The sequence below is a fragment of the Mesoplodon mirus genome (genome assembly GCF_964341445.2).
Source record: "Mesoplodon mirus genome assembly, chromosome: 13".
In the NCBI taxonomy this organism is placed as follows: Eukaryota; Metazoa; Chordata; class Mammalia; order Artiodactyla; family Ziphiidae; genus Mesoplodon; species Mesoplodon mirus.
Window position 1 is genome coordinate 72964222 of NC_138989.1, and position 22551 is coordinate 72986772.

Consider the following 22551-nt stretch of genomic DNA (forward strand, 5'->3'; position numbering starts at 1 on the left):
GGGAGGTCCAAGAGGGAGGGGATATGTGTATGCATATAGCTGACTCACTTCACTGTGCAGCAGAAACTAACACAACATTGTAAAGCAATTATACTCCAATTTTTAAAAAAAGATACTGTGAAACTCAGTCATATACATCAAAATATACAACAAATATCAATCATACCTCAAAAAAAATAAAGAAAGAAAGAAGAAGAGAAAGGAGGGAAGGAAGAATGAAAGGAAGGGAAGGACAGCAAGAACTCAGTTTCACAGCACGAATGAATAATACTCACTGCTTCCCTGAGTGTTAGACAGTTAAGTACAAAGTACAAACACATCTTTAAAGCTCCTTCAGCTGTGTCCAGACCGCTGCAATTTCCAGAGCTCTGGGGAGGAAACGGCCCAAGGGGAATCCTCTCTAACTTGCTTTCTCTCTCCCCTACAATTCTTCTTACATCATGGCCTTCTCATAACTAATAGAAAATAATAATGCTGCTCTAGGACTACCAGATGTGTGCTAAAACCATTTATTTATTTATTTTTTAACTACAGAACTGAGACACATGGAAGGCAAAATGCACTGCACAGGTTATGGATAAGTATAGGCATTTACATGTATCTTACTTTTGAACAGGAAGTGTCATGAGGTCTCGATCCAAGAAGAGCCTCAGGAGGAAGTCGTGAACTTCTCCAACGGTTTCAGGGCCTCCCATGTTCAGCATTAATATTCCAGTTTTCGGCTTCCTACGTAAATCAAAAGGCAACAGTTGATTTGTAACACTTCTAGGGTAGAATTTTGTTTCTGCTAGCAAACTCTTATCTAATCTGTTCAATGCAAAGATGAAAAGCTACAGATCTCTTCACTGCCGTCACAGTGAACACATGAGGCCTCCAGCTCTGCACAGTCCAAGGTCCAAGCTCAGACTCTGACTTTCACCTCCTGGCTCCATGCCTGTCCCTGGACTTTCCCTGGGCTCCAAATATTCCTCTATTAAACTGTCAGCCCTGACCAAAGATCCCATTCGTTGGGGACTGAGGGTCAAGGAGTAAACCTAAAATTGTCCTGAGGCGGAAACATTTGTTCATATGACTGCCCCGTGCCTACACAGGTTACCTGATCTCTCCAAGCTTAAGTTTCCTCATCTGTAAAATAGAGAGTCCACCAATTACCTCAAAAAGTTATTTTGAGGGCTTCCCTGGTGGTGCAGTGGTTGAGAGTATGCCTGCCGATGCAGGGGACACGGGTTCGTGCCCCGGTCGGGGAAGGTCCCACATGCCAGAGCGGCTGGGCCCGTGAGCCATGGCCGCTGAGCCTGCGCGTCCGGAGCCTGTGCTCCGCGACGGGAGAGGCCACAACAGTGAGAGGCCCGCGTACCGCAAAAAAAAAAAAAAAAAAAAAAAAAGTTATTTTGAGAATTAGTGCATAATGTACTTATTCAGCATAAGCTGGCACAAACAGTAGGTTCTATTCTACACAGAGGAGCCGTGGGTTTCCCTATAATTTTAAACCTCCCCAGTAAACCACCAGCCCATCTCTCACACCCTTATTTACTCCCTTCTCTTTAGTTAATTATTAAATTATTAATGGCTTAAATTATTTCTTGCTACTCTGCTTCCTTCTCCAGAGCCTGCCTTTACTCCTGTTCAGTGTCCCCTGCTGTGACAAACTACATTTCTCACTTTACACTCACCACGCCATCCTTCCTCTAAAACCCACTACTTAGGTACTTCCTGTAAAACACTGTTCTGAATTATTCAAATTAGTCCCAAGCTAAAGACTCAACCACTGGATGAGCAAAAGGAAACAAAAAGAAAGTCAAGCAGCTTCTGGGAAATTTTTTTAAAAAAGGACGGTGCGAAAATGTAAACTTATAAAATCCAGAGCAGCTCTGAGGCCTGCACCGCCGAAGTGAGCCAGGCCAGGATGAGTTCTCTATTCCTAAACCAGCCAGGGGGCAAGATGGAGCCAGAGCAGGACCAAGTGTCTCCCCTGAGCTTCGGGGAGCCACCAGAAGACCATGACTCTGGTCGGAACCACAAGGTCAAAGCCTGAGATGGGAGCGTGGAGAATTGCGGGCCTGTCTTTCCCCATGTGACAGGAGTGAAAGAGGCTGCCGGTGGGGAAAAGAAAGGACAAGGAGTGTTTCTTCCACTCATCCTTTCTTTCCTTTTTGTGCACTGTAAACATTTAGATATAATTCACATACCATAACTCCTGCCATTTTAAACTGTACAATTTGGTGGTTTTTAATATATGCACAAGGTTAGGCAACCATTACAGCTATCTAATTCCTAAACATTTTCCTCAGCCCCCAAAACCCCACTTATCCGTTACAGCCATTCCCCATTCTCCCTCTCCCTCACCCCTGGCAACCACTAATTTACTTTCTGGGCCTATGGATTTGCCTATTCACAGAAATAGAATCATAATGTGTGGCCTTCTGTGTCTGGTTTCTTTCACTTAGCATAAAATTTGCAAGGTTCATCCATATCATAGCATGAGTCAGTACTTCCTTCTCTTTCATGGCTGAATAATATTCCATCGTATGGGTATCCTCTCCATTCACTCTTGATAAAGCAGGCGAGGAATAAGCAGCCTGGTGTTGATTTAAAACACCATTATTACAAATGCTGAGCGGTCTGCTTTCTAAATCTCCTACGTCAAGACCACCTCTAGCTAATGCAGTGACTACAGCAATCCTGCTGAGATGGGTCTTGTTTGGAAGATTGCTCTTAAAGTGTTCTAAAGCTAATGATATCATGATGACATTTTAATTGTAATTTTAAAAAATGTTAATAATGTTTGGCAATAGTTTTAGGTAACAGAGTGTGTCAAATTTATACAAGTAGGAACCATTTTCTTGATCAAACATAGTATAGGTAGATGAAGTAGAAATCTGAATTCTCAGCCTAAGTTTTCAAAATAAGAACCAAATCCTGGGGGAAGGGAAGTGCTGCATTACAATGAACTCAGGGATTTTCTAATTTAGACCTCATTATATAGATTAACCAAGTTCACTTTTCACATCATTGTCTTAGGCCAGGGTTTCTTGACCTCAGCACTGCTGACGTTGGGGGCTGGATAATCCTTTGTTGTGGGACTGCCTTGTGCTTTGTAGGAGGTTTAGCGGCAACCTTGGCCTCTACTTACTAGATGGCAATAGCACACACCCTACCCCAGCTGTGACAACCAAAAAATGTCTCCAGACATTGCCAAATATGTCCCAGGGACAAAATTGATCCCCCATCCCACCCTCTGTTCAGAACCACTGTGTTAGAGGAAAGGGGTTTAATCTCTTGTTACTAAACCAAGCAACCACTTTGAAGTTGTTGTTCCATAACTTTTCTACCCCCTTGGGCCAGAAGTCCTATCAATGAGTTAACAAACTGGTGTTTTGTTTTCTTGATACCTGAAAATTCCAGATTCATTATATTGTGAAATTGTAATATTCCCTTAATCTTTCTACTTAGGCCACTGGTGTTCTGGGATTCTGTGTCTCACCCTCAAAAGCTGTGACTCACAATAAATTAAGTGCATTTTTCCATGGATTGCTGCCAGTTAACAGATTACTGGTTAAGAAACCCCACTCTAAGAGACTTACCTAAGCCACAGAGGGCATCAATGTGCAAATGGGATTTAGAACTGTTTTTCGTCTATAACACCTGAGCTCAGAACAAGAGTGGCTTTAAATGGGATGTTCCTCTGCCCTGCAAACCCATGTTTTGCAAACCATGTTGATCTTATACATGAAAGAAACACACGATTTGAAAATACCTAAATACGCTTGCACTTAATTCAAAACTGTGTTGTGCATGAGGAATGGGGCATTAGGAAGCCCGAGTCCAACACCCCTCTATTCCCGAATGTGAACTGCAAAGCTTTAGTCAAGGGTTACTGTCTCTTCTCCCCTCCAGACACAGAACATCTGACACCAAGGTCTGAATGGTCAAGTTCCCCTTGTTTGAATGTAAAAGCGTATACGGCAAACATATTGAAAGCTTCTCATTTGAAAACGTGGCCACACTTTGCCATTTATATTCTTGCACTCTCAAAATATGAGGTTTTTCCTTTGAACTATTAATTGGACAAACCAAAACTTAAGCTCATCAATTAACAAAGGAACAGATTAATTCTATTCTACTATATATAGTCATCATCAAGATAAAAAAAACAAATCCCAGCTCTTCATTAAATCTCCAAGATGTAATTGGCCAGAGGATCTATGCTGCCTCTAGAACAGGGTTTGGCAAACTCCAGTCCATGGGCCAAATTTGTCCACACACCCCCTGCCTGCTTTTGTAAATAAAGATTTATTGGAACAGGGCTTCCCTGGTGGCTCAGTGGTTAAGAATCTGCCTGCCAATGCAGGGGACACAGGTTCGAGCCCTGGTCTGGGAAGATCCCACATGCCACGGGGCAACGAAGCCCGTGTGCCACAACTACTGAGCCTGCGCTCTAGAGCCCATGAGCCACAGCTGCTGAAGCCCGTGCGCCTAGAGCACGTGCTCTGCAACAAGAGAAGCCACTGCAATGAGAAGCACACGCATCGCAACGAAGAGTAGCCTCTGCTCGCTGCAACGAGAGAAAGCCCACGCACAGCAACAAAGACCCAACACAGCCAAAAATAAATAAATAAAATAAGTTAATTTTTTTTTTTTTTTTTTTTTTTGCGGTATGTGGGCCTTTCACTGTTGTGGCCTCTCCCGTTGCGGAGCACAGGCTCCGGACGCGCAGACTCAGTGGCCATGGCTCACGGGCCCAACCGCTCCGCAGCATGTGGGATCTTCCCTGACGGGGGCACGAACCCGTGTCCCCTGCATCGGCAGGCGGACGCCCAACCACTGCGCCACCAGGGAAACCCAAGTTAATTTTTTTAAAAAACGTTTTATTGGAACAGAGTTCCACTCATTTGTTTACGTATCACCTGTGGCTGCTCTCACATTATGATGGGGGAGGTGAATAGCAGCAAACAAGACCAAATGGCCCACAAAGCCTGAAAACATGTACCATTCAGCCCTTTGTGGACAAATTTGTAGTGTAGTATTGTCTAGAGTAGTCTGAGCACTAAGCAGCACAAGGCCTTCATCATATCTGGCATCAGAATGACTCACAAAGACACTCACCACTTCATCATCTCTAATATTTAAAACCCAGAAATAACCTATGTGCCCCATAACATGAGATTGGATAAATAAATTAAGATTTAATAAAATACTCTTAGGCTATTAAAATTATGTAGACTTTTTATAGTTATGTGGTAGACATTAAATAAAAAGAGGAAGTTATAAAAATAATATATGTAGTATTATCACATTTTGATAAAATATACTGAGTAAATATTAATAGATACAGGTATAGAGACAAAATACTGGGTAGTGAGATTATCAGTGATTTTTTTTTCCTGTCTGTATTTTCTAAAATGAACTGATTTCTTTTGTATAAATATGATATAAAGTTACTTACTAGAATTTGAGAGTGTTTTTAGATTTTTATTCAATTTTAATAATTTAATCTTAAGGCGATTTATGTTGTTGACTTTTGCCACTAGGATAACATAGTAATGAAATAATTTTTCTCCCAGGGTTCCACATCCAATCAGTTCTTCAGTTTATACCAAATACTTACCCCAAACCCTAAATACTTAAAGCACTTTGTACTATGGCTGAGGTGAGAAAAGAGGGGCCGTGGGGGGCAAGGAGGAGTGGCGTCCTGCTGGGCATACCCCCAGGATGGAGACAGTGTCTGTGCTTCCTGTCTCCCTTCCCACGTGTGGTTTTTCAGGAGGCCGGAGAGTCGAAAGGAGATGATTTGGGACCCCACCCTACTGCCCTATCCCCAACAAACCTCAGTTCACTAAGCGCTCCATCATCATACCCAGGATCACACAATGAAAAGTAACAAACACAAAATATGACTATTTTCAAAGCTATAAAGCTCTCGTGGAACATGTGGTCTACCAGAAAGGTCAAGGCGTTAATAGTTCACACCTACTTTCTCTCTGCCCAGTGTTAAAGTGCATTACTCCTATCTGTGTACTCATCTAAAAAGCGACCTTTACAGTCTTCTGTTGCCTCTGTACCAGAGGAAGACTTGAAAACAGCTGTGGCCTCTGATATTGAAGAGGACACCCAGTAGCAACGCCATGCCTGCTGACATCCACCCGCAAACAGCGGAGGTGAGGTAGGGAACGTACATTATTTCTTTAATAAACTGTAAATCACATTATGTCATTTACAATAATATTCACTGCATTAACAGTTTACTACAGAAATTCTTGGTGGATTAGTTATTCCTTTTCCTGCACAGGAGATGTATTTCATAAGTATAATATGTTAGGTTCATATACATATTTCCAGCATACACATAATTTCTGTTATGGGACATATTCCAAAACTAAATTCCCACACGATTTGAAGACTGTTTGTACTCAACTCTGTGTCCTTTAACAAAAGCCCTGTGGGATTTTTATTTGTCAACCAGACCTCAATAAAGCTGGGGAAAAAAATTTTAATAGAAAATGTAAAAATCTGTCAAAATTCAAAAACACTTTTAAAGCCTTAATTGGGGGTGAAATCTATAAGTTTAACAGCTATTGAAAGGAAGCCAAGAAAATAACATACCACTCCTTACATACTGGGTTTTCCCAACACCTCTCCTCCTAGGTAGCTGGTATCCACCGGTGTTTGTGTCAAGAAAGAGAAATCCGCATTAGTACCTAAAATTAGATTCATACCTGTTCCCCGGCTGAACTTGAGATCTGGGGCTTCTGGCACGTTGGGCTGTTTCTGTGGCGGCTGCTGCTGTGGCTGCACCCGACTGGCACCTCCGTGGCTGACAGGGCCTTGAGCCACCATATACCACTGTGACAAAATTAAAGTGGCAGCATGAAATCTAGCTGGAAAGTAATTGCTTTTGAAGAGGTCCTCAGAACATAATTCCTGGATCTAAAATTTGAAGAGATGCTACAGCAGAGGTGACTTCCCCAGCATTTCACTGCAGGTGGGTGAAGGCTCTTAAGACCTCTCTGAGGGGATGGGATGGCGTCCCCTAGGATGGCTTACAGGACTCGCATGGAGCCTTTTTAGAAGCCACACACACCCCCTCTCACTGCCTTGGCCGCCGCTTTTGATATGACCCCTCATGAGATCACTGCATGTTATGATGGCAGCATTACTGCTCATATGAAAGGTAAGGAGCCTGCAGAAAAGGTCAAGAGCCACTGATTGAAGGAGTGGAAACTGGGCCAGTTTTCCACCACTTGCACAGATCTCATAGCTGCCTCCTAGCCTTCTCCAATATGGTACCAGAACTAAGAACCCCAGAACTGCCCTTGGACTCTGACACGGGCCGGGGGACGGAGGTGATCTGCTTTCAAGGGCCGATCCTGGTCCGCCTCCTACTGCCCCCTGCCCCATGGGGTATGCCATCTGCATGGCCAAGGATTCATGGACCCCCAGAGTCCATGCCCCCCCATTCCTGATCAGGCTCCCAGGACCCAGGACCTCAGAATTCCCTGCCCCAAAAGCTCCACTTCCAGGGTCTGGCGCAGGCCTCTTTCCTGCATCCATCCTCCTGATGGCAGATCCCACCATCAGTATAAGCAATTCTTGATCTGAAGGGTAGCCAACTGGTGGCTGTTCATTGGGTCAAGAATGGAGCTTGAACATACATACACACTGGAGTATGCACAAGACTCTTCACCATGCCGGGCAGGCCAGGAGTGGGAAGAGAAGAAAGGAAGTTTGCCCGCCCGAGGCAACTTTCTCAAGGCCGCGGCATTTCTGTCGGAACTGTGAAGAGTTCAAGAGTTCACCGTTCCAGGCCGTTAGCAAGGTCTATTTGTCAGCACAGCAGAACAGAACATAATTCACAGTCTGTTAGCTTGCTGTATACGGGTCTTGTCCTGGGCACCACAAAGTTAGCTGTGGGCCTGGAGAGCCTATCTGAATTGAGGAGTCCATGGGCCATATCCAGTTATAGCATGAAGGATATTCAGCCTTAAACAACACAGAGTGAAATTAAACTGAAACCACACAGTAGGTACTCAAGATGGCAATGCAGGACAGTAGTTACTACCGTGCCCCAAAGTATACACACAACCTCCCTTCCCCAGTCTCAAACCAGCGGGTCTGAAACCAGCCTGAGATCAGTCTCCTACCCTCCTCCTACTTACAAGTCAAAGGTGTTCTGGTGAGGAACCCGGGCTGTGGACCAACGGACCCGACTCTGAATCCAGTTCTGCCACTTACTAGTAATGTCACTGGGGCTGCGTTGTAATCTTTCTGAGCCTCAGTTTCCCCAGCTGTAAAATGGTGAAACCCTGCTATCTGGATCCTTGTAAAGATTACAGCAGATAAGACCAGTGAAGCACTCTTCACAGGGCCTGACTCATATAATTGGTACCAGTATTATTTTCCTTGCTAAGTGTCTAGAGCATAGGGACTACAACTTCTCTGATTTTTTTCTTTCTTTTTTTTTTATCACCTAGCAGGTCTATAAAATATAGGAGAATGATATTTCCAGGCCACTTAGATTTCCAGCTATCCAGATTGTGCACATTCCCAACAGAGCCAATTACGTGAGCTTGAGCTGAATAATCCTTAACTCAAAACGGAAGTGCAAAGATTGACATAAAGAACTTCAATTCCGCTCACATGAAGTCTCAAACCAACACACATCTCCTTATTTCAGACAAGTTCAATTCTGAACTGCACGATGAGATTTAACCAGGTTCTCAATCAAGCTGCGATGTCTGCAATTCCTTATATAAATGAGGTTATATCAGATTCCATGGGGTATCAGAATAGAACTTTGGCATTACATAATTTGACTGCTGGTAATATAATAAGATTTCCTCCTGCAAACTTTAAAAGGGGGTGGGGCGGGGTTGGGGAATAAGGATGAGACTAGAGTCTCCAACCAGTACATTAGCATTGCTTAGTACAGTTTGGGAGCTGGTAGCTTTTCAAGCTGCCGAAAACTATTGCCATGCCCTCTACTTACAAAATTCTCTTCTCTGAGGTTAAATAAATTCTCAAAGAAGGTGATGCTGCTAATGATGGATCCTTTCTGCTCAGGACATAGGGTTAACACACCCACCTCTCAAGGACTTCTCTAAAACACTCCTCTCCCTTGATGATCTGAAGACTCTAGAAAAACAGAGTATCTCCTACCAAATGATTAGTATTAATCTAGCTAAAGGAGTTTAAAGTAATTATTCAAAGAACCAAATGAGACTCCTGAATACACTCAGCTCACAGCTTAAGAGAAATTCGAAGGCACAGGCACCATCGTGTGGTGTAGAGTGTGTGTTCTGGAGCTAGAGAGATCTGAGCAGAAATTCCAGATAGGACCAAACAAGCTGTGTGACAGTAATTGGGCAACTCACTGAGCTACTCCAAGCCTCACTTTTCTCATCTGTAAAATAGTGATAAGGCCAAACTTGCAGGGCTGTTGTAAAGATTAGGAAAATTTTTAAAGATCTATGTCCAGCCCCAAGAACAGTGTCTGGCACAATGCATGAAGTAAGAACACTCAATAGTAAGGATCTGCCCACTTATGAACTAAGACCAGGTAATTCTAACCCTACTCTTAGCATGGACAACTGGTCTACCTTTGGAAGGCCTACGAACAATAAAAGCTATAAAACCAAGGGATATGCAGAAAAGATGATGTAAGAAAACAAAACTTCATTAATTCCTGGACACACCCAATAGGTGAATCATTCAAAAGTATACCTTCGACTTAAGAAGTTCATGGGTATCAAGTGATTCTCCAAAACAATTATTTAATATTTTGGATGCTTGGGGGTGGTACGTGGGAGGGTAGAAAACAAGATACACAAGTATCTAATAAAGCCCTTTTCTATCACACAGGAGATGAAGACTATTTCAAAAGGTCCTTATAAACATGAGTATCATTTTAAAAATTAACAGAAATAAGGTTCTGTATTGTAACTATTAATAAACACTTGGCGAGGGGAGGATTTAAGAAAAAAATTGTTATTTTTCTAGTATGGAGCCAGAATGTTCTCATGTATTAATTTAAACATTGATTTTCTTTTTTATTATTCTAGATTTGTTTTTTCCAATTACAAAAGACATATATGCCTAACGTAAAAAATCTGGAAAGAAAACTTCACAAAGAAACAATAATTCTTTATTCTATTAACTTTCTAAAATATACGTATATACTATATACATATATACTAGGAAGCTTCTTATTAATTCTGTACTATGCTAAAAACATAAGAGTGTAAAACTTTGCTTTTCTACTTTGAGAATTCATTTTGAGAAATACTACTCAATTTTTTCTAACCCAGATGTTAATCCCTTCATATAAAACAAGATAATTAAAGTATTATAACTACATCTAAAATCAGAGTCTGTAATTCAATTGAACTTCAAACCTACTTCTGCTGTGGTTTCTGAATCCTTCCACTTGGTTACTTATAACCTGGACAACAAAGCATTTAAAGTTTCTCATATTGTTTTATGACCTCAACTCTAGAGCCTGTCAGACTTTCTTTGCCACAGGAAGGGTCAGTGAAAGAAAAGACTAATTTGATACTTCTTTCAGCCCCATTACTGGCACTGTGCTTCCTTTTCTTAAAAGATAATGTCTTTCGTCTCCCAATGCCCTTAGTGACCTGATTGTCATTGGACACTGGGTCCTTATTATTTTCCCAACAAAGTCACCTGTAATAAGATATGGAGGTTCAGAGTGGACTCTCCACTCCTTCTCAGTAGGTGACAGATTGATGAATTAGGGAACTTCTTAGAAAAATAAGTCAGGTCTGTGTCCAGTCGTCATTCAAATATACAAATTAAGCATCTTAGTAGGTGGCAGCCTTTTACATACTAATAACTGAACATTTTGAGGTTATCTATGTATCTACTGTGTGCCAGGGACTGTGCTACAGGCTTTACCTATATCCTGCTAATCTTCACGACAAGCCTATGAGGTATTACCTTCTTTTATGTTTAGCAAAGTTCAAGCTGGGGTGAGTGCCTCACTCAGGGGGGTCACAGGAATTCTGCAGAGCTAGTGACCCAGCCAGGTGTGTCTGAACCAGAGTCCCGTTTGCTCATCCTGTGGACACAACTTACATTCACGTCTGTATCAGAAACGTGTGGGGTTGTCCATGGGTCTTATTTCTTCTCCAAATATCTCTAGAAAATACTAGCCTGAGCTGCCCCGAGGTGGGTCCTGCTGCCAAGGACAAGTGAGCACCGGGTGATGCCAGGGGCCAGGGCAGCAGTGGGCACAGTGTGACCTCCACCACCAGAGAGGGAACCCCAGGGTAGATGCCCATGGTGATAATGAGGATAATGATGCCAACGGTACTGTCTCTGTGGCAGGCCCTTAACACACTCTGCCTCCCAAAATCACAACAATCCTGAGACTATCATTATTCTTATTTTACAGATAAGAACTAAGGCTCTGAGAAATTCAGCCACTGCTCACGGCCACCCAGCTGACCGATGTGACTCCGGGACCCCCCTCCGCGGCCTCTCAGGGTCCTCGGGGGACCAACGTACCCCACTCTCGCCCCTCCCAGGGGAGCGCCCCTTTCCGGATCCCTTCTCCGCCCCTCGCCCCGTCGCGGGCAGCTTCCTGCGCAGCCCGCCGCCGCTCCTTGGAAGTTCCCAGGCCTGGGGACCCCGGCGCCAGCTGCCCGCTGTCCCCGCCTCGGCGGCGGCCGCGACAGCCCCACTTACGCCGATCGCGGAGCAGGACGCCCGCAGATCGCAGGGCCGCAGCCATGTTTGTGCTGACTAAAACCATTCCCGGGGCAGCCTCGGCCCGGGACCTGGGTTCCTCCCGCTGCAGCACACCCAGACGCGGGCCCCACCAACGGCTAACAGCAGACCTCAGCACCCACCACCCACGCCTCCTTATCAGGCGCGGCCACTCCCTGCGCCCGGGCTGTGCGCCCGCTCATTGGTGCCGGGCCGGGGCGGGGCTTCAGGGGCGGGGCCAGGTGGAGACACGCCCCTCCCCGGGAGCCCGCCCCGCTGCAGCGAGGTCCCCAGGGTAAGAAAGGGTTCCAGGCTGTGCAATTGGCACCTTCCACCCAAACCACCAAAAATCCGTGCGGGTCGCCCTGAACGAACGCCCTGGTTGCATGCGCCCACCTGACCAAGGCAGGAACTGCAGCCACGACAACGCAAAGAACTTTCTTGACATTTCCACTACTATCACTTACATATGACAATGCTTTTGCCTCAATTCTCCAGTTTTGTGGCCTAGTTACAGCACAACTGTACCGACCCGGGTTTTTTGTTTGTTTGTTTTTTGCGGTACGCGGGCCTCTCACTGTTGTGGTCTCTCCCGCTGCGGAGCACAGGCTCCGGACGCGCAGGCTCAGCAGCCATGGCTCACGGGCCCAGCCGCTCCGCCGCATGTGGGACCCTCTCGGACCGGGCACGAACCCGCGTCCCCTTCATCGGCAGGCGGACTCTCAACCACTGCGCCCCCAGAGAAGCCCCCCCCCGACCCTGTTTTATTTTGCTTTGTTTTCAGAATGAGAAAAGGACTTATTTTATATCAGACACTCATGACATACTTGTTAAGTTCCTCTGTAGTATGTCTATGCAGCAGAGTTTGACAGCTGGGACCAGAAAGCAAACATTAGACTGCTAACGTAATAGCATTAGGAAAAGTGAAGGCGAGTCCGGCAAACGCATTTTTTGGAGGGCTGGTACGGTGAGGTTCATCAGTATCATGTCTGTGCACCTTCGCAGGGTGACTGCCTGGCCCCAATCCCACGCACAGAACAGGTGCCCCCCTCATTTCTAGCCCTTGCTACATTCCCACACCTCCGCCCGCCCATCTGGCCCTAATGCTCAGTGCGTCTCGAAGTACAAGACCAACCTTTGGAATAGAAAGGTGTCGGGCACCATACTTTCATTCACTGAACAAGTATTGAGCACCTACTGTGTGCACTGGGAAAACAGCAGTGAACAGAGCAGACAAGGGGCTTACATAGGGATTAGGGGAGAGACAGAAAATAATCACAATATGTAGTATTTAGGGTGATGATGAGCGTTAGAAAGAATGAAGCTATGTAAGGGAGATGAGGGAGGGGAGGCTAGTGCAATTTGAAATAGATGAGTCAGAGAAGACCTCACTGACATTTGGGCAAAGACCTGAGGAAGTAAGGGGGCAAGCCACGTGGAACATTCCAGGAAAATGGAGTCTAGATTGAGTGCAAAACCAGTTTTCTGTAGCTAAAATGTATGCTCTTGATTGAATTCGTTTATTTATTATTAAAGTGGATCCTCTTTCTGGTTGTCAGCTTGGTGTAAAATGTCAAGTTAAATGGATTGCCTTTCATATTATCTACATGATCTTCAAATCAGGCAAGAGGTGTCCCCTGAGAAGCAGACAGTAAAACTTGCTCCTCGTATCAACTGCTTTCCTATACATTTTGCTAGCTCTCCATTCTCAGAATGAAAATTACATTAGTTTAATTTGCCCTTTGAAGAGGTGATCTTTATAGATAATATACTCCTCTACCTAAAGCCTAAACCCATTGCTTTTAAATCAACTACACAAAACGTCTCTACAGTTTGAAATGCTGTGCTGGAAAAAGTGTCAACAAGGCCAGAGAAGTAGAAAAAGCCAAGGTTTTTTAATGACTGAGCTATGTGGGCTCTTCTCGGCTCAGGAGGCTCAGGATAAGTCACCCTTCCATCCCGGGTGCTGTACCGCTCCTGCTAAGTGGAGATAGCACTGGTCCCTCCCAGGGATATGCTGATGATTAGTGACAAGGCATAAAGGTGCCAAATCTCATGTAATCAACATTGGGGCAAGTTAAATTTGTATCTGGCGAGAAAAAAGAAAGGAACTAGCAAACCATGCTTTATTAAATATATCAACATAATAACATTTTAAAAAATGAATCAGCACCATTTCATTCATTTTCCTTTTACTGACTCTTAAAAAACTCATTCAAAATTATACTCATGTATAAAACCTCCCGACACACATATTAAGACTCATAGGTTACAAATGGAAACAGAACTTCATTATTTTTCCCCAGAGAGCTCTTCATGACATTTGTTATTTCTAATCTATGGCTCATTTCTTACAAAAAGCATCAAATACAACAGCTTTTCAGTGAGTAAATTTTTATGTTCTTTTGAAGTGAAAACAGATAAAATATGCTTTATATGGGTCCTTTTCCAAACTGATAGGAAAACACAGCCCTTTAATCAGAAGATGTGAATTCTAAATATGGGTTTTACTAAGAAATCCAGAAAGCCCTTGAAAGGCTAAAGAAATTTATAAAACTATATGAGATTTATATATATGTATATAATATTTTTATGTATATATACACATATGTATGTGTATATAAATGCATTTTTTTCTGGCTTAAATATCTGTACCAAAATTATAACCACTTCCCTTAACAAACAGAAAGCACATTCTCTGGGCCAACTCAGATAAGCAGCCCTCCCACCACCTGGGAGAGGGTTTGCCTGAGCTCTGGTGACTTAATTAGTGAAGAAAGCATTCTCTTCTCAGACAGCACTTCTCAGACAGCACTTCTCAGACAGCACTCAGAGTTCAGCCTGTGATCCTAAATAAAATGAATTTGTTGGTTTCAGCTCAGTGCTTCAGGAAAGGGGGGGGTGAGATCCCCTAATTCATTATTTGCCATGATTGGCACCTCTGAGCTACACAAACTAAATTTAGATTACTCAATTCTGTCTCCTTAATCAGAACAACTGGGTGAGGATGGGGGCATTCAGTGCAAGAGAAACAGTGGCTGCGTGAAGCAGACAAATGGTGAGCTCTGATGATTACTCAGAGGAACCTGACCGATTGTCCCCACAATTGTTTTAAGCAAAGAGGCCACCAAATGCAGGCCAATGCGATGTGCATTTTGACTGCCACTCTTAACCACGCAGAGCCTTAAGCCCACTAGTGATGATGGGTTTATTAGTTCATCTGCACATATTTTCTGAGAGTCTACTATGAGCAAAGTGTTATATCGGATACTGGGAAGGATAAAAAAAATAAACTGTACTCTCAAGTAGCTCATTCATTTATGAAACAAATATGTATGGAGGGCACGCCCAGGTCAGGCACGTGGTGGGCACTGAGCATTACAGCAATGAATTGGACCATCTCTACTTTCATGCAACTTACATTCTAGAAGGCAAGGCAGGCAATAAACAAAAGATATATACTGTAAAGTTAGCTATGACTAGGAACCATGAAGAAAAATAATAAACGAGGCAAAGGAATGGAGAGAGGCAGGAAATGTTAGTTTCGGGGGTGCAGTGGGACAGGGCCTCTCCGCAAAGATGTCAGTTGAACAGGGGCCTGTGGGGAGTGAGGGAGGTTCTCTGTGGAAGGGCTTTGCAAGCAGAGGGATCAGAAAGTTCTGGAACACATTTGAGGCTTGTATTAGTTCCCCAGGGCTGCTGGAACAAAATACCAGAAACCAGGCTGCTTAAAACAACAGAAATGGGGGCTTCCCTGGTGGCGCAGTGGTTGAGAGTCCGCCTGCCGATTCAGGGGACATGGGTTCGTGCCCCGGTCTGGGAAGATCCCACGTGCCGCAGAGCGGCTGGACCCGTGAGCCATGGCCGCTGAGCCTGCGCGTCCGGAGCCTGTGCTCCGCAACGGGAGAGACCACAACAGTGAGAGGCCCGCGTACCGCAAAAAAAAAAAAAAAAAAAAAAAAAAGTTATACTAAAGTATACTATTCGTACAAAAAAGGGCACACATCATAAGTGTGCAACACTACGAATTTTCACAAAGTGAGCACATCATGTACGCAGTTCCTACAATGCCCACCCTACACTCAGACAGGAAAGTGGACCATAGACCCCTCCCTGCATGAAACAGGGACTTGAGGGGCTGGCCCTTCTGTGAAATCTAGAAAACTGGCCCTGTAGCCCAGAGAAGGACATGGAAGACTGCCATCTGCCCAGGGCTCTGGACAGGGAATGAAAGCTTGCTGGAAAAAGTCAACTTTCTTGGTTTGAATGTATCTGCGAGGAGCAGCACTACCAAGCCAAGAAATGCACATAAACCCCATCTAAGACTGGCGGGACCCTGCAGTCCTGGCAGAGGCAGACCAGAAATGCTCTGGAGGGACCCTCCCACCACCCCGGGGGCAGAGCCCTCTCTGGAGAAAAACACTCTTGCCCAATATGATCTCAAAAAGAATTAGAAGCCTTAGGAGAAAATGAACTCATTTAGTCATGTGGTACATGTCTTAATACTGGCGCAAGAGCTCCAGTTTCTCTCCACACCGCAGGCAAAGTGAACCTTTTGAACCGTAAGCATGGATCATTCTGTTAGAGGGAGATCACTTGATAAGAAGAAGTCTTTCATCACCTAATAGGCCGAAACTCCTTCCCCTCCACCCCACACACTCTGCTCAAGACACGCAGTCTCTTTACTGTCCCTCAAGGCCTTGTTATGGGGTGAACTGTGTCCCTCTCCCTCAAAAAAAAACCCCGATAGTTGAAATCCTCCCCTCTGGTACTTGGAAACGTGATCTTATTTACCAATAGGGTCTTTGCAGATATAACCAAGTTCAGATGAGGTCGATAGGGTGAGCTCTTAAATCCAATACGACTGGTGTCCTTCTAGAAGGGAAGATGGTTATGGGAAAAGAGACACACAGGGAGAAGGCTACATGACCACAGAGGCAGAGATCAGAGTGATGCTACAAGGTAAGGAGAACCAAGGGTTGCTGGCCACTGCCAGAAGCTAGGAAGAGGCAGGAAAGGATTCTCCCCAACACACTGCTGAGGGAGCATGGCCCTGTTGACACTGACTTGGACTTCCAGCCTCAGAACTTGAAGACAATACATTTCTGGGGCTTTTTTGTTTGTTTGTTTGTTTTGCGGTACGCGGGCCTCTCATTGTTGTGGCCTCTCCCGTTGCGGAGCACAGGCTCCGGACGCGCAGGCCCAGCGGCCATGGCTCACGGGTCCAGCCGCTCCGCGGCATGTGGGATCTTCCCTGACCGGGGCACGAACCCGTGTCCCCTGCATCGGCAGGCGGACTCTCAACCACTGCGCCACCAGGGAAGCCCTAGCATAACTTTTAAAAAGACCCCCGAGTGCCTTTATCTGGGTTCAATTCCCCCTCTAACTCCCATACCCAACCTAACAGCTCTGGTTTAGAGACCCTCTCTAATCCCTCCTCTCCAATTCTGATGCCTAGAGGTGTTTCTTTCACTCAGCTAAGAGGAGGGTCTGTGTGGAATTATTATGTTTATCCAGTAGAGTTACCTGTTTATAGCGGGAGAGGAAGAGGTGAGCAGAAGTTTCCCTGATAAAAATGAGTGGTGATTTCAGGCTGAGAGGATGCAGGGATGCTTTTTCATCAGGGTGGTATAGAATTTACAAGAAAAGTAGGCTTGTTGTATACTGAATGTGAGGGGACACTCTGGAGGCAGAAGAGCACACAATTATCAAGAGCAAGACGTTCACTTGGCCACCGCACAGCATCTGGAAAGGATTCAGAGATAAGCGTGGTGAGAGAAGGCTGAGGACCGAGCCTGAATGTGCTGAGAAATTGGACCTTTGTTGGTAGGTGAACGGGAGTCATGCATGGTCATGACAGTCATGGAGAAGAGTAGCCTGTGCTCTGAGGAAAAGGATGGAGCAAGCAGGGTCCAGGCTATAAGAGAGGAGAGACAGGGAGAACAAATAGAAGACAGTGGCCACGGTTCACAAAAGAGGTGTTGAGGGGCGTGGCCATGGAAAGTGAAGACAGAAATAGGCAAGTAATGGCACACTGGAGATTAGAGGGAGGGCAGAATCGGGTAATTCAAGGTCTTCAGCAGTACTGAGACCAAAGAAGAGAAACACATCAGTCAGCAGGACAGCTGGTTTGAGGCAAAGATGAAGGCACTTTTTTATATTTGTTGTTTTCATATTGTCTTTGTTTTTGCCTGAGTATGTTTTACATTGCAAGAAGGACAAACAGGTACAGCCATCCAACAGAAAGTTGTGGTGGTCATCTACATCTACATCTACCGACCATTCATTCAACCATTCATTTTCTTAAAATAAATTTATTTATTTGTTTATTTATTTATTTATTTATGGCCGCGTTGGGTCTTCGTTGCTGCGCACAGGCTTTCTCTAGTTGCAGCAAGTGAGGGCTATTCTTTGTTGTGGTGCGCGGGCTTCTCACTGCAGTGGCTTCTCTTGTTGCAGACATGGGCTCTAGGTGCGTGGGCTTCAGTAGTTGTGGCTCGCGGGCTCATTAGTTGTGGCTTGCGGGCTCTAGAGCGCAGGCTCAGTAGTTGTGGTGCACAGGCTTAGTTGCTCCACAACATGTGGGATCTTCCCGGACCAGGGCTTGAACCCGTGTCACCTGCATTGTCAGGCAGATTCTTAATGACTACACCACCAGGGAAGCCCTAATCATTAATTTTTTTTTACAAAATAATTTACAGAGAATTCATCACTCTCCTTGCTAATTTGTCCTTCCTAATAGCTAACAATAATTGAACATTTATTCTCTTTCACCTATGCCCACTCCCTTTTGATTTATCTTCAAATACAGAGGGAAGACCTCTGGGTTAAGATGGGGGCTTGAACACATGGATGTAATTTCACTCCCACCTCCAAACCCCACTAAAATGTCAACAGAGGTTTTGTTGTTGTTGACAGTGATGGTGTGTTTTGTTTGTTTTCAAGCACAAACCTAAAATGATGGGGAAAAAAGAAAGAGGAATGACAGCAACAAATTTTGGGAGCTGGAAGGCAGATGGATAAATGGTTCATGATTTAGCAAAGTCAAAAAACCCTGAATCTTAAAATGGCCAACCTAAGACAAGAACCATCCAGATTTACATGACAGAATCCCTAGGAGGTTCCAGACTGGCAGCAGCCCTGGAATTGGGGATGAAAGGGAGAGATGCTACATTGAGATAGATTTGGGGAACTAGACTTACTGAAGTTGTGGACACATAGCCCTCTTCACCCCTTTTCCTCCACAGGAGGTGGGAAGAGTCTGGAATCCAACCCGCCCAAGAGGAAAGATCTAAGGATGTTGACATCTGGAATCCAACCGGCCCAAGAGGAAAGATCTAAGGATGTTGACATCAGAGACTCCCATACTCCACATACTCAACAGTTCAGGCAGCTCACCCTACAGGAGGGCTCACATCTCCTCCCACACACTTCAAAAGCATTTTATCTGCTATTTGGAATTCTCAGCAGAAAACCAAGTATCACCTCACATCTGAGAAAAGCCTCTAAGAGGAAAGACAGAGACCCAAGCAAACAGAAGAAAACATGGAGGAAACTGCCAAGATACAGGAAGAAGAAAGCTTGGGTAAAAGACCATAAAGATGGAACTTTCTGAGGTCAGAATAAAAATTTTTTTAAATTTTACTATGCTAACAGAGATGAAAAATTCAATAGAAGGATTGGGGAAAAGTTGAGGAAAGCTCTCAGAAAATAGCAAGCAAAAAAAAATTAAAAAGATAAAAGGAGGTCTACTATCTGAATAATAGCAGTTGTAGAAAGAAAGAAAAACAAACAAAAGAGGGGACACTTTAAAAAAACAGTTTAAGAAAGTTTTCACAACTGAAGGCCCTGACTTTCCAAATTTAAAGAGCCTACCAACTGCCCAACAGAATGGACGAACAGTCCCAAGGAATATCATCATATTTCAGAACATGGGGACAAGCTTCTAGAATAGACAGGTCATATGTAAAGGACCATGTAATGAGAATGTTTGGGAATTCTCCATAGCAACATTGGAAGCTAGAATGGTAACACTGGAATCCAGGGTTTCAAAATTCTGAGGGAAAAATGCTTTTTAACCCACAATTTTATATAGAGACTATGGTTGTGAAGATAGATTAAAAACATTTTTTTTTTTTTTTGTGGTACGCGGGCCTCTCACTGCTGCGGCCTCTCCCGTTGCGGGGCACAGGCTCCGGATGCGCAGGCTCAGCGGCCATGGCTCACAGGCCCAGCCGCTCCTCGGCATGTGGGATCTTCCCGGACCGGGGCACGAACCCGCATCCCCTGCCTCGGCAGGCGGACTCTCAACCACTGCGCCACCACAGAAGCCCCTAAAAACATTTTTTAGATAGGCAAGTTCTCAGTGAATTGATGTTCCATGCACCCTTTCTCAGGAAATTACTGGAGGATGTGCTTCACCAAAAAGAGAAAGTAAACCAAGAAACAGGGAAACATGGGATACAGGAAACAGGCTGTCCATAGAGGAGGAAGGTGAAGGGGATACCTGGGATGACAGCGAAAGAAGATCCCAGGACGACAACCATGTTTCAGGATTGGAGTGTGGCTGGTTCACACTACAGCAGACAAGCTCTCAGAGAAGCTTCTATGGGAAGATATAACTGATGAGCACCTGATGTGTCTGAGCATCTTTGGAAATTGAATTAATGATAAAGAAAAAAATAAGATGATTGTTAATTATGGGCAAAATGAAAAGTTGGCCAGAAAAGGAGAAGCGATCATAGTATACAACATGGTCAACCAAAGTAATGATTTAACTAAGCTGGGAAGAGGGGGAGAAGAGAAGCATGCACATGAAGGGTGGGACAGGGAAAGGAAGAAGCGCAATCTTCTGCAGAAGAGCAGTAGAGAGTGGCTAAAACCGAATAATCGATAAAGTAATAGAAGCATGTTTTTCTTCATGACATGGACGTAAATGCCTAAAGAATAAGCTAAAATTTTGAGCACCACCATTTCTCTGAGCCAGGGTGCTACACTGTATTAAATTTTGACGCCAGAAACCAGCATCTTTGAACTGCAGAGCACACCAATGTTTTTTCAAAGATAATATTCTTCATCTTATCATCAAGTTAGTAGTAATCTATGAGGTAGAAGGAAACTTTTCAGCATAAGAAACTGAATCATTTAATTGACCAGCAATTAGCAAATACCATGGATGACAGTATTTGTACATCATAATATCTTTTTTCCTTAGAAGGACTGAATGAAATAATAGGATTCTAAGTTTAAAGGAATTCAAGCTTTGGAGTTTCAAACTTCATTCTGTCACTTTTAACAATGCATTTTCAGGCATGTTTTTTAACTTTTCTCAACCATTACCTCAGGGGTAATAAGGCTATTATCCATATATAGGGATTATAGGGCTATAATTTATATATTGTATAAATTTATAATTTATATAATTATCACAAGAGGTTATTGTGGGGATTAAAGGATGTGACAGTACATGGCTGACACAAACCAGTACTCCATTATTGGCAGCTACTATCATTTTGAGAATTTCCCAGTATGACTTGAAAGCTAACAAGTGCACAGGTGTAGTGTTTTTGTGGCCACTGGCAATACTGGACAGTCTCAACCTTGCCCCAATGTTCCCATTTTAACATTGAGATTGGGAACAATTTCAAAAGAGATTAATGTGAGATGAATGAGGACCTACAGTCATGATGATGAGAGGCTTAAGGCTGGCTTTAGAAGAGGGAGGTAGCTACTCAGTGACAGTCACACTAAGTCTGCCACAGCCTCAGCTGGGCGGGCTTTTAAAAAGCATCCTGGGCCCAGCCCTGAAATTCGGATTCTATTGGTCTGGGATGAGGCCCAGGCACCAGTATTTTTACAGTCCCAAGTGACCCCAATGCGTAGGAAGGTTGCTTATGACAGAATCTTATTGCTCTATACACTAAACAAGAAATTTTTAGGAAATGCTAGAGGCAGCCACATGTGGGGAGCTGGGTGGGTAGAAACGGCTGTAGGACATTGACAGTCAGTATTTAAGTCATTTGAATTGCTACAGTATTAGCCTCCCATCTGTCTCCAAAGCAGGTCAGCTACACAAGTACCAAAGGCGAAGGGGGCTGCTGGCGTGAGGATCACGTATCAGGAAGAGGTTTCAGGCAGGAAAGGGCCGTGAGATGAGTCCCACGAGAGGAGGAACTCAGAACCAGGTGTCTGTGAGGTGGACACTTGGCAGGGATATGGGATGGGCTTGTGACGCTCAGATTACAGGGACAACCAGAGAAAAGGGAATGCAAGTCCACGTGCGTGAGGTGCGCTGCTCGGGTTCTTGGTTTGACATCACCACAATCTTGACTCCGTAACCCCCACCTAATCCCACAGCTCTCCCTCAGTATTTAAAACTTTTAGCCCATTTATACAATTAAAATCTAATCTAATTGAGCCTAACCTCGTCATCTAAATTCTGATCAAATGAACTGCCTAGCTGCATCCAGTTAGAGCTCATTCCCATTCTTACACGTATTTTTCATTTAAAGATAGAGGCCAAATATACTACAAATGCCCCATTTCCATCTGTCATTTTACTTAACTGCAAAATAAGATATAATCTAATGTGTCCAAAATTAATACAAAAAGGATGATAAAAATGATGTAACTAGGACCCACATCTAATTTTTAAAAACCATTCCTTTCCATTACCATGTACTTTTACTAATAATACCTACCAAATTCAGGAATATCTAGTTTCACATGTACAAATCATGAAAAATAAAGATTTTAAAAAATGCAAAAGACATGAACTAATTTATGTGAAACAGAGACAATCAGCTTAAAAAAAATTAAGTCAGCAAA

The 22551-nt window shown here is 44.1% G+C and overlaps 1 protein-coding gene across 1 annotated transcript in view; it reads right to left on the minus strand.

Moving 5' to 3' along the window:
- FECH (ferrochelatase) overlaps positions 1-11864 on the minus strand; it is a 35840-nt gene extending 23976 nt beyond the window's left edge. The window contains exons 1-3 of the mRNA XM_082641331.1: positions 11704-11864; positions 6717-6843; positions 607-726 (exon numbers count right to left, since the gene is read on the minus strand). Coding sequence (XP_082497457.1) covers positions 607-726; positions 6717-6843; positions 11704-11770 — 314 coding nt within the window. The 5' untranslated portion in view covers positions 11771-11864. The remainder of the gene's footprint in view (positions 1-606; positions 727-6716; positions 6844-11703) is intronic.
- Between the last annotated feature and the right edge of the window lie 10687 nt (positions 11865-22551).